This window comes from Eucyclogobius newberryi, unplaced genomic scaffold (assembly GCF_026437365.1).
Source record: "Eucyclogobius newberryi isolate DKJ021-1_F unplaced genomic scaffold, fEucNew1.0.hap1 SCAF_13, whole genome shotgun sequence".
NCBI lineage: Eukaryota > Metazoa > Chordata > Actinopteri > Gobiiformes > Gobiidae > Eucyclogobius > Eucyclogobius newberryi.
In genome coordinates, this window is record NW_027315757.1 from 28,992,183 (window position 1) to 29,005,275 (window position 13,093).

At 40.0% G+C, this 13,093-nt stretch overlaps 1 protein-coding gene across 3 annotated transcripts in view; it reads left to right on the forward strand.

Annotated features, from left to right (window-relative positions):
- LOC140358462 (mitochondrial import inner membrane translocase subunit TIM16-like) overlaps positions 1-13,093 on the forward strand; it is a 98,911-nt gene that overhangs the window by 77,085 nt on the left and 8,733 nt on the right. For 2 of the 3 annotated variants that reach the window (XM_072443312.1, XM_072443309.1), the window contains exons 10-16: positions 11,555-11,609; positions 11,785-11,842; positions 11,930-12,075; positions 12,152-12,250; positions 12,328-12,423; positions 12,506-12,668; positions 12,745-12,920. In XM_072443312.1, the coding sequence (XP_072299413.1) occupies positions 11,555-11,609; positions 11,785-11,842; positions 11,930-12,075; positions 12,152-12,250; positions 12,328-12,423; positions 12,506-12,668; positions 12,745-12,920 (793 nt within the window). The remainder of the gene's footprint in view (positions 1-11,554; positions 11,610-11,784; positions 11,843-11,929; positions 12,076-12,151; positions 12,251-12,327; positions 12,424-12,505; positions 12,669-12,744; positions 12,921-13,093) is intronic. The other variant, XM_072443310.1, reaches the window with a different exon arrangement.

Here is a 13,093-nt window from a genome sequence, read left to right on the forward strand (position 1 = left end):
CTTCTCCCTCTCCCAGCGATTCCCAGGTTTGTCAGATCATCGCGTCTGTAAATCTGCCCCGTGCAGTGAGCCTTTTATTGGTTCTTACAGTTCTTATCCCAGTGTTGGTCATTAAATGAGGAGATTTAGAGAGGGTGCGCTGAAAAGTAAATTACAAGCCTTCGTGTGTTGATAGTCCACGGAGGACAGAAGAGGAGAGGTGAGGTTATGGCGAGAAAAACAATCAAAGTTTGAATGAATTTCCACATTATTAAGTCTGCAGCGGTGGTGTTTCACATGAGGCTCTTTACAACGTTAACAACCCACCAATTATTTATGTTGTCACTGTACTTTCTGTATGAGCGTTTTTGTTAAGAAAAACTTTTGTATACTGTATTGCAATTTGCAGAGATGGTTTGATTAGTCTGTTGAATAAGTCAAATCTGATGCTTTGAGGACAAATGAAGTGACACGTGAGCTCACACGGTCTGGAGCTGAATATTGACAACATTTTCAATATTGGGCAGATGCCAATATCTGGGGAAAACGTCCAATATCACAGATAACGATATACAATCTGTTTCGAAGATAATAAACCTTTGCATTTGAAATATACTCACATTTTGCTTACAAATAGTCTGAAAGATGTACAGTTTTATTATGAATTATTTTTATTATATTATATTTTTAAGTTGTCTTTGCAAGTTAAGTAAAATAAGAAGAATATTTTGTTATTTAATTAAGCTGTTATGTAACCACAATGTAACTTACAATGCAGTTTCTTTACTTGACCTACAAAAAGTAATCTTGTTTATCAGGAAAATGATACGGTGATATAACTGTGTTTGAAATAAGAAATAGAATATTATAAAAAGTTTAACACTTAAACTGACTGAAAGAAATAGCTTTTGTAGCTGAAGATGGGAGAGACAAGAGTTCATGTGACATTTTATTTGGAGCTGAAAGGACAAGTTTGGACACAGTCTTCACTGACATGAAGCGTGGCTCCCAAAGATGAGTCAGTTGCATGGCACCAGCCGAGAAGATAAGTGTCCTCTTTTCTGTCAACTACTGTGATAAAAACGTACGGACACCGCGGAGCCAAAACACGCTCTAAAGTGATGATGGAAGACCAGCTCATGACTGTTTACGGAGTTTGCAAGTGTGTTTTATGTTTCTCGCTCTCTCTGGTTGGAGCTGACCCTCGTTTTCATTAGCACGCAGAAAAAATAAATATCAAATAGACATGTTTTCTAACCATAAATCAGTGGCTTTTATGGATTGAGTATTTCCAATTATTCAGACTTGGCTGCAAGTGAAGGAAAAGTCCTGTACAGTAGAGAGAGTGTGCCTTGGATTGGATCAGTGCTTGTGAGTCTTGGGACGGGGTCAAGGACTGCAGCTTTTAAACGACGAACATTCAAGAAGAGCCGTAATTGACCGTGTTTTCAGAGTTTGTTTCTACTGCACAACAATCGTACTAATGTAGAACAACTACAGAGCTGTTATCGATGGGGCGTGTCTCCAAATGACTTAATCTTTGCTTTGTGCACTTCATAATCTGAAAATAAAGTCAAGGTCAAACACACATTACATTCCGGTGCAGAACGTGATGTCATTTGCTGAATTAGAGCGCGACAAGTAGGGCTGCAATGACTAATAGGAATAATTGTGAAATAATCCTTTGACTAGTCTACTAATCAACTAAACAACAACAGGTCAAATGCAGAGAATGGATTTCTCTCACATGGGATTAATAAAGTATACCTTAATAATAAAATGATCGCTACTAATAACTTACGACTGATATAATACTGAATACCTAACCACATGTTCATTCATTGAGTTTACCACATGTTGATAGAGCTGGGCGATAAAAATGTAATCAACATTTTCGATTCAATTATATTTTGTCTTTTCAAAAAATAAATCAAAACGGTTTTCAGTATTGATTTTCTGAACCTAAAGAAGACAAACTAAAGATATAACTGACGATTAGACATGGCTGAATCTTGATCTCGATTCAAATTTGATTATTCTGCCAATTTTTAGCTCTGCACATCAAATGTTTACCATAAAATAAGCTTGTTGTTTGCTTCTTGAACATTATTACTATTCTGTACCATTATAAGCGTCCCGTTTGTTACCGTTGGGTTCAGGTCACTCAGAACTAATGTTGCGTTCCACTTTCCCACTTGAACGTTACGACTGTACGACTTTAAAGCGTTCCAGCTGAATTAACTTGAATGCAAACAATATGGCTAATTCTAAAGAAATGTAAACGTTAAACAGAATTAATCTAGAACAAATGCGGTGGTTAACCTCCCAGATCCACTTTTTTGTGATGATCATCTTTGTTGTAACACCTCATAGTTTACTTCAGTGGAAGTCCCTCAACCAGGTCCCAGTTCACAAGAGGAATTACCAGTTTTCGCAGTGTTCAGGGCCATTTTTTCAAGTCTTAGGTGGGAAATATCCCCAGTTACCACTTGCCTGAAACGCACCATAAAAGGGCCACATCCAGTTTTCCTCCCCACCTCAATCAGTCTGCTTTTCTCTGAGGTAGGGCTTATTTATGGATGGATATGTTGTATCTGCAAACGAAGTTCCAAATGGATAAATACAGTGATTTTGATTGATAACACTCATAGATGTTTTGTGACTCAGTAACCCTTAAAGGCAAATGGGTATTCAGCAAAGGACATCCTAAACTGTAAGGCAAACTAGTCATATTTCATCGTTCTTCCCTTGTCGTTTAGTCGAGTAAACAATTACCTAACTTCCTTCCGATCAGAATAGCCGTGACCAGAAGTGTCCGGTGTCCTAACAGGGATCAGAGTACGTGTGGTCATGACCCTCCTGTGTCTTCCTCCGTCAGTCCCGTCTCTTTTGCTCTCTGTCTCTCGCTCTTCGTCTTGTGAGGTGCTAAAGGTTGCTCGGAGGTTCCCAGGCCCCCGTCGACACGTCATTTCATGCTCATCCTGACCAGCCTTGATGATGGACCCTGGGGTTAACGCGGAACCCATCTCTTCCTGCAGCCTCAAGAGCCGGGCCGTCAACACAGTCATACCTCACAGACGGGGGCACACAAACACATGCAGAGAATAAAGGCTGTCATGTACAGAAAGCTCATCTATCAAATACAGTCTTCCTTGTTTGACAAAAGCATAAGAGGTGTAACTAGCCGTTGTATAAGAGTCTGTAAAATACATTTTTGACACAACATTTGACCAGAAATAACTATGTGTTTGTCTGAACATATAAACGCTGCATTTGAATTATTTGCAAAATTATATATTGAGTTTAGTGCAGGTATAAAAGTATAATTAAAAGTAAAATTTATGGTAAAAGTATGTAATATATCTTTTCTAAGTAAAATGAAAGAACTATTTTAGGCTCAATATTTCTGTAAATATCCGTCCAGTAAAACCTACAAATCAGGATTTTGTCTTCTTAAAAATGCTCAGTGTTTGTCGTTATCTTGATTAAACAAATCATTGTAAAATGTCAATGGTCACCGTGTTTAAACCAGGCTCTGATACCACACACATGTATCAGAGTGGTTTTCATTTACCCAAACCTTCTCCATTGTTCATATTTTTTAATAATCTGAGGTTAATCCCAGTTTCTCCATTGAAATATCATTATGTTCCACTTACAATGCATATGTTTACACATTTTTCAAGGGTCTGTTGCTTTATCTTTTCTTCACGCTTTCACACAGTTTTTCAGGCTGACGTCTTCTTGCCCACCCACGTCATATAGCCTCTGAAGCAACACGACCACAGAGCAGAGCCGTCAGCCTCTGTGAGCTCCTGAAGTTTACGACCTGTGACCTTACAGCTTTACAGCTCTCCCTGTCTGGACCCTTTCACCACACTTTTACATATCCCTTATGTCGGCTGGTCCTAGCTAAGGCCAATGCTGCTGACGTCTGCTTGTTCATCACATGGTTAGACTTGGGGCATATGTGGCGTTTGGATGTGCGTGTTTGGTATTTTGCCCAGTTAAATGTTATTCGGGCGTCACTGCTGTTGAAAGCTGATGACTGTACTATACTGTAAGTAGTTTAGCTCGCTTTTAACGTGATTTTATTTTACTTAGATGCCCTTCATGTCACGATGAGGCACTTACAGTAGGTCCTGGTTTGACCCCAGTTTGGTCCTGATGTAAACCTTGTCTGGTCCCTTTCTTGTTCTGGTTTAGTCCTCGTTTTCGTTCTGGGTTTAGTCCCAGCTCAGTCCCGTTGTTCTAGTGTGTGTGTGTGACCATGTAACAGGTGTGGGCAATGCAAAGAGTCAGTTTAATTAGACATTTCCTTTTTAGAACGAGTAATTAATCAGGCCTGTATCATTGAAGACTGTGGAGAATGCCCTTTGTAGCTTACTTGCCTCGCTGAGTCAATCAGAATTGCAAATAAAGAGTCTATTGCAGATATGTGCCAGTTTAAAATACAATTGAGGCTTGTAACTCCTTCAACAGCCATTTATTTATTCATAAAATCATGTCTAAGATATTGCACTGCTTTAAAGTTTTTACAAACAGCAATATTTCTTTTTGTTAATAAGCTTGTCATTGTTGTTTCGTTTTTTTAACAGTCAATCCTTGCATTCTTACTGTGCGTGGCTTTTTTCACTTTGACGCAGCTTCATTCTCTTTCCTTGTAGCAGCTTGTGTCTGAATATGTGTCAAGGCCCTAAAGAGGCCAGTGTGCGGCTGACGCAGACTGGTGGGACTCACTTTAATGAAGCTCGGGGTCGTCTTTCTTGAGTATTCGGAGGTGGATGTTGGTGAAGGGGAGAGGGCAGTGCAGTAGCTTGGCAGCCCATCTGAGAGCCTCATCACTGGGGCTCAGACAGGCCCACAGCTGGCCCCTCATCCAACAATCCGGGCTTTTCTTCTCCGCTCAGGAACGTACCGCGTCAACTCTAATTCCCTTCTAATGAACAGGCCACTGGAGGTGCTGGGCGGCACTGCATTTATTAAGCACACAGCCAACACAGTGGAAACGTAAGTCTAGAGTTAATATTGAAGTACACAGCAGGGCTTTTTGTAACCTAATTCCCAACTCCTGCGGGAGTACTCATAAACCTCAATGTCTGTCTCGATTAAAATGGAAAGCAAGTCTTGTGGATATGATTTAATTTGTCATCGGTCACAAGCTGTTGCTTCATGCACAAATAGGCTACTTAGCACAATAATTTAGATTCCCCTTTTTCCCCATATTTTGTCTCAGTTTAATCCAGGTGAAGTCCTGATTTAGTTTTAGTTGTGTCCTTGTTTTTACAGCACATTTTACTCTATTTATAGTTTATTACAGTGGCTGCAACAATTATGCTTGACTGGTCAATAATATCAAAATAATAATCATTGTCGTTTTTTGATTATCGTAATCGTTAGCTGGACGAGACTCTAAAATTCATACGAAAACATTATTAAATTACAATGTCAAAATGATCGTCAATGAAACGCTATTCATAAATATTCTCTGCCTAAAAGTCTTCAGTCACTGTATTTCAACCTTTATTTGATCGATAATATATTTTTAAAAGTTCAATAGAACACAATAGAACACAGCATTGTTCATTGACAAGTCGAGTACTAAAATACTACAGTCTTTTACAATACTCAGACAGTTGCATCCTGCTGACAGCTCAAAAGTGTGATTTTGTTATACAGTGCAGGTTATACAGTACCTCTCCCAACTATGCGAGCTGTGGAGCGATCTCATATTATTATTGACATTCTTACAGCGCACAGAACCTGACCCAGGACTTAACATCCTGGAGACACTAAGAACCTTCTCGGCTTTGTGATGAATCTCATCTAATCACAGATGGATTATTCTGCCCCAGTACCACCCTTTGTAGAGGCAGCCGCAGGCCCGCAGTGTAAGTGTGCTTAAAACGGTTAGCTGTGTCCAAGTCCACACAGAAGGGGATTTACACTCATCGACATGGGTGTTCTTCTCCAGTGTTCGGACTTAAAATGAACCTGCAGGGAAGCCACTGTTCCATCCTGTTACAAAGACACAATCCAGCTCTAGCTTTGATATATGTTTTTGCTCTGTGATAAATGAGATGTACAAGCAAGTGTACTGTTTGGCATAGTTTGCAGTTCAAATATGAACTTTTAGTAGGGATATTTGCACAATATTGCCCAGGTAACAGCAACTTTGTAACTCATAAAACTGAACATTTACAACATTTAAAATATACTTATGAGTAGGGATAGAGTTTTATGATACACATATGTCTGTTGTACACTCATATATTTAGGTATGTTTACAATTTTGTGGTTGCAATTAATGACGCTCCGAACGATCCAAAAGAGCAAAGCAAAGAAAGGTGTTTCATTGTTCAATAATACATTGTTTAGGGGTATAATTTAAATGTTGTTGGGTTTTTTAAAGTGTTAGCGAAATGATATATGTTTTCAGATTTGAATTATACATTTTATTTTCTGACATTTAAACTAACATCCTTGTCTGGCCTTAAGTGTGCATGCAAATCCCCAGATATTCTGTAAACACTGGATTGGTGATCTCAGGCTGCCCTGTGTGTCCTTTACATTGCGGTGTGATAGTGTGACCTGTGGCTCCAGTGTCCCGGGGCAGTGCACAGTGGAGTTGGCTGGGACAGCTGTTTGGGGGCTGCAGACGCACTCCCGGCTCCACTGATACTAAAGTGTCCGCAGTTCACAGTTCAACAGATCCTTCACCTTCAAAGATAGCACTGTGACGCTCGTGGCCACTGATACGATGACACAGCAGAAGATATTAGATAGCGGGGAATAGGTTGCGTCCACTTGATATTGTGTCATTTGAGATTATTTATAGTTTTAAATGGAGCTGGAGACAGGACAGACTGTTGGATTGAATTGATGAAACAGAACTGCGACAAAGTGCTACGTCTTCTCTGTCGCCACACAAAGGCAATTTTTTCTAGCTTTTTTTGTCAGTTCAAAGGACTTTAACATTTAATATGGCAAATTTGTGGAGATGATCTTTAACAAATAATGATAAGATTCAACATTTGTAGGTCATAGGTTTGGAAAGCACCTGTAGAGTTAATTTCAGTGGAAGGGCAAGAGCCTTTATGACATCATCCATCCATTTTCTACCGCTTGTTCCCTTTCGGGGTCGCGGGTGACTGGAGCCTATCCCAGTGACTTCGGGCCTTAGGCGGGGTACACCCTGGACAGTGGCCAACTCGTCGCAGGGCCAACACAGAGACATAGACATGACAGACAGCCATTCACTCTCACATTCATTCACTAGGGCCAATTTAGAGTTGCAGAGAATACATACATGTCTTTGGACTGTGGGAGGAGCCGGAGAACCCACGGAAACACGGGGAGAACATGCAGACTCCACCCAGAGAGATCATGTGATGTTGGTCTGGTCCGGGAATCAAACCCATGATCTCCTTCTTGGGAGGCAAGAGCGCTAACCGCCTTTGTGCACCCCATTTATGACATCATGTTGAAGTTTTATTTTTTAAAAATCTCTCTTTCTCCCCTTTTTTTTATTTTTTTTATTTTCAGTTTATAAAACACATACTTTGAAGACGTACAACTACACTAGGTGGCAGTAAATGTACCTTTTCAGTTGGAAGTAACAGAAGAAGTTTATGAGCTAATAGCATCCCGCCTTCAACCATTACTTTTAAATGCATGCATAGTCCTGGACCATAATGGTTAATATATCAGGCCAATCTAGTTTGGGGTATATGCTGCTATTATTTATCTACCATTTCAACACTCGCACAATTGTGTACATTTTCATCACAGTTCCATATTGCAAAACACCTTTTAAAAAGAAGGCCTTTATATTACTTGACTGTCTGGACTCAGAACATTTGATAGAGATTTTATATAGGTTGTTTTATCATTGTTTTATGTTGCACGAATCACCAAAGCAAGTTCCTGTGTTTGTGAACTCTGTTCATTGACAATGGCAATAATCGTGTTTTTGCCCTGTCCTTAGCAGCTCTTACCTGTCGACTGTCGTCCATTGAGCAGTGCAGTGTTGTTAGCACAAGCACCGCCAAAGCCCGAGACAGAGAAAGGTCCCTTTGACTGATATGGATCTGGTCATAGCTACCATAGTACAACCTTATACCTCAGCAGGCTGCTTTCATTAGTCCCACACATAGATCCCGTACTCTTTAATGCTCTGCTTGCCGATGCTATCTGTGCTTCATAATGCACTCTCACAAGTTTCATATTTTGTCAGGCTTTTAGCTCAAATGAATCCAGCTTGTCCATGTGGAATGTATTTTCAAAATGTACTTGTATCATCTTTAATGGTAAGGTAAAACCTAAAGGTAGGCTTGGTGTCTTTTTAGCAAACAATATACAGTAGTTCCCAAACAAGGAATCTTCTGCTCAATCCATGGAACTACAAAAATGTTATATTATATACTTTATTAAACAGCTTTTTCTTCACATACTTTAGTCTGGTCTGGTCTAATCACAAGCTGTGCTGTTGTAAAATCATTTTAAGTAGCAGATTTAAAAAAAATTATAAAGCAGATAAAAAATATTATTTGAAGTGAGCAATTCAATTAATACATTTTGTATTTATATTCAGTCATTTTTAATTGTCAATGCTTTTTTACCCAAGTTCAGACTTGTCAATGAAATGTCAATGATTAAAAGTCTGTATTATTTATGTTCAGGGAATTATTAAGACATTTTATTTGCTAAAACACAATCAATTTGATTGATTTGAGGAAAAACATTTACCTAGATACATTTTTGTGTCCAAAACTATTTTAGTACTAAATAGAGGGATTAAGAGATTTTTTTTTCTATTCCCAATTTCTTTCCACAGTTTATCACTCCAATATTATCCTAAAACATATAAAAACAACAGTGATAGTTTATCCCGGCTCCGACAAACATCGATGCCCACTATAGTAATAGTAATGTTATCTGCTGGTGCTGAAGGCTGCTGTCACGGGTAGAAGGTCAGTGTACGATGCTCTGAGGGCGTTTATGAGACGAGGGCGTGCGGTGATGGAGGGCAGATGTAAGGTGTGTCTCTGCTCAGTGTAACCTCTGATAGTGAGAGTCAGCCGAGGCGGGCAATCCAGAGAAGACCTTTTCAGAGGAATGAGGGATTTGTGAAGGCCTCGCAAGAACTAGCACTTGGGTTATCACCTTTTGAATAACAGTGTTTATTTGGAAAAGGAAAGACCTGTTGTAAAGATGTAAAAAAGATATGTTTTCCAGTAACTTTTAGAAGTGTAGTATTTCAAAAGACAGTTATCCATAAACCAGAAGTAGCCCATCTGTCATTTATGCTCCAGGACAAGCTCTGGTCTTCAGGGTTTAAGGACAAAGAACTGTTACTTTTGTAAAATTTGGTTTGATTTTCTTTTTCTGTGGCGTGACAGTTCTATTTTCACAATTTCCACAATTGTTACAACAATTAGGATTGGACAATTGCGTATTTACATTTATTTAACTTACACTATAGAAATACTATATTTGGTCTTTCGTGATTTTTTTTCAATATGGCACATTTATTGTCTGACATCTGCTGCAAATTGAAAGGGCTAGATGGACCTGTTAAACACATCACACTAATGAATACATGTGTGCGTTCAGATTGTAGGCTTTGAATGAGCCTTGTCTCATTTTTCCATCTCATTCATAAATTGTGCAGTGCTGCATTAAACCCTGGCTCCCACTAAACCCCGCGTGAGCCTGACCAGAGGCTGTTGTTGCCGCGTACACATCATTAAGCCGCATTATTAGCACATGTACACCGTTGCTTTGTGGGAAAATCGAGTGTGGCTCGGTGGTGCGTGAACGCCATAGTAAACAAGGGTCATTATCAGTGATAAAGCCCACAGTCCAATTATGTGGCTGTTTGACTTGCTGTTCATTTACGGTGAGAAAGGCACAGATAAGGCTTGTTAGGAAGCAGGGTGTATTTAAAGGAATAATGAGGAATTGAGAGAGCGAGGTGGTGAATGAGAATCGAAAAGGGGACAAGGAGGAGCAGTGTGGGAATGGAGGTGTTTAGAGGCTCCCTGCAGACAGTCTGGGACATGGGAACACACTGTGGTCCTAATGAAGCATGGCCGCCCCTCGCTGGCTCCACAAGCTCCAGTCAAAAGTGCATAAAAAGACTCTGAAAAGGTCAAGTTTGTTGGTGTCTCAAAAGCCTGTGAATGAAAATGGATGAATGCGTGCAGATGTAGGTCGGATTCAGGGGTAAATGCTCCACAATAACAAAAGAGCTTATAACACTCATATTGTTTTTCATTATTTTTCACTTGGAGAACCTTTTAGAATGTCTTTTTCTAGAGTAGCCTGGCCCAAAGGAAACTCAAACAATATAACATTGCTCTTACACATTGACACATTAATTACACACTAATTAAAACTGCAATGAAAACGTCATGTCATAAAATCAGTAAATAACCTGAAATAAAAACATCTGCAGTATAGATCTTTGTTTTCCCCTTGAGAATGACAGACTAGGAAGACCCAGACTGCTTAAATTGACCAGAATGCAAAGTTTATACACACAACATAATAACTTGGATGCATCTTTGACCAACGTCTGCTTTCTTTCAAAAACATCAATTTGACTGAAAACCTCCTCTTTTCTTCTTTTCATTTTCTGCATCATTTCCATTTGGCAAATCTCATTTACCCCAAAAACGTCATAGCTCGGTGCAGTTACTGGCATTTGGCTGCATTTTAAGCTGCTTCACGCTGTCGAGAGCCAAAAAGTTTCCAACAATACAAAATATGTTATTAAATTGATATCGAGATGATGGTGGTTTGCTCTACTTTTGTGTCACCGTACAGTTCGCCGTCTCTTAACTTACCCTGTCATTACTGTGTCACATGCTCGGGAGCATTACCTCACTTGTCTGTCTCTCGCACTTCATAGCCGCTTTGCCCAAGGTCATTATCATAAAGCAATCACTCCCCACTTCAATCGGCCTATCTTCAGTCTGTGATGTGAAGTGGTTTGCCCTGGTCTGGACCTGTCCACAGCTCTCTTTCTCCATTGAAAACAAAACACCGAAATGATAACAGAGAAAAACATGGAAGGCTTGGATAAATAGTAGAATTATGAGGGAAAGTTGCATGGATTAGACCTAAGCTATGATTTCCTGTTTGGCTTTGATAAATCCACTTGTACTTTGTCCCTAGAGCTGGGCTAGTTTGTTTATAATCTGCTTGTTCATATTGTAAGAGAGTGCAGGTAAAGGTAGTGGTCAGAGGGTCGTACATTTAATTTTGTAGAACCGCATTGAGATGATTATCTTTAAGACCATATAATTCATACCAAACTAACATTTCTTTCCATAAATATTTTAAATGCGAATAGCTCCAAAATCCAGTATTATGCAGTGAAAAACAAATGTATTTTAATTCAACTTGCCATAGACTCCTTGATAGACTTAGTTTCTGACTGAGGAAAAAAAGCAAAAACTAAATTCTATTCCTAACATACTGTGACTGGTCGTGTTGCTCCATCTAGTGGTCAAAGGTTGAACTGCAACCTCTTGTTTTCTAACCAGTCTCTTTCTGTTTTCTCTTTCAGGACACTGATGCCACTGTTTGATGATGACACTGGACTTCTCATCTTGGCTGGCATGGTACCATTAATATGTATTACCTTTCTGAAAGTTGAATGTTTTATCAAATGTCTTCGTTCTCCATAAATACTGATGGTTTAGTTTCAGGTCGTTGCATCACAGACATTTTGAGGCGTAACTAAAGCTTTGGCCTTTCTTGAATACTAAAACTTTAATGTTGTTTTTCACCTTGCAGGGAGACTCTGTGATCGACTGCTTTGAAGTTTCTACCTCTGAGCCTGTGCTTACTCAAGGTAATGACAAAGAAGCGTTGAGTGATAAATTGACTGATAATTTGACACATTGCATTGTTTTTGTTCATGCTTTCTTATTTTCTGTAGTGAGCCACTGTCTCACAGATGCATCGACTCGAGGCGTTTGCATGGTGCCTAAACTAGAACTGGACTTCATGTCGTGTGAAGTTATGCGTGTCCTTCAGCTGACAGAGAGCCACATTGTGCCAATCAGCTATCAAGTCCCTCGTAAGGTCTGAACCCGCTGCCTATGATGCCCACACTGCTCTGTGAACATCTAGCCTCAGTGTTTTGTCATTTGTGCACCAGAATTCAGGCAACGAGTTCCACGCAGATCTCTTCCCAGATACAGTTGGTACAATGCCGGCTATGTCTGCTGACGAGTGGTGGCAAGGGGGAAACAAGCAGGTAACATAGACTTTATGATACAGATACTTGCAACTTGATTTGTTATTAGATGTTTTAATTGTCCTGTGGCCTTTTAGGTGGAAAAAGTCAGCCTTCAGCCAGACAAGAGACCCAAAACACAGACAACCAATCAGATGGCCGCAAAGAAGGAAGTAGCCAGTAAAATCAAGGATGTAAGAGGCGTTCACATATCAGTTTGATATAAAAGGAATTGGATATGACATTTGTAGTTATTATTGTTGTTGTAATAAAAAGCAGGATCTGGCTCGTGGTTGCTCCACCTCCAGCAGTCCTCTGAGCACCCCCACCAGCAGTGCTGCCCCGTCCCGCTCACCCTCCTCCACCTCGGGCCTCTCGTCTGGCTTTGTCCCCAGTCCTAGTTCAAGCCAGAGCGCCAAGGCCATCCATAGCCTGCTCGGTATGCATCATCCAATCATTAATGTCACTTGTGTAGTTCCTGGATGATGATGTTGTTTTAAATGGTCTTTTTCCAGGTCCCAGCACAAAGTACCGTCACATTCAGGGTTCAGTGATGCACCGGGACTCTCACATTACCAACATCAGAGGCCTCAACCTGACCACGCCTGGAGAGTGTGACGGCTTCTGTGTCAACAGCAAATATGTGGCTGTTCCTCTGTCCATCTCTGGAGGGCAGATCGCTGTCTTTGAGGTAATCACTTTACTGGGCCTTCCAGATGCGGCTTGGGTTTGTTTTATGCACATATGCGTCTATATAACCAATTCGGTATCTGGTCAAATGTGATATTAAACAAGTTTTGTATATTGACATGTAATGGAAATAATAATATGGCTGAAATGAACAAAGCAAATGTTTTACAATCT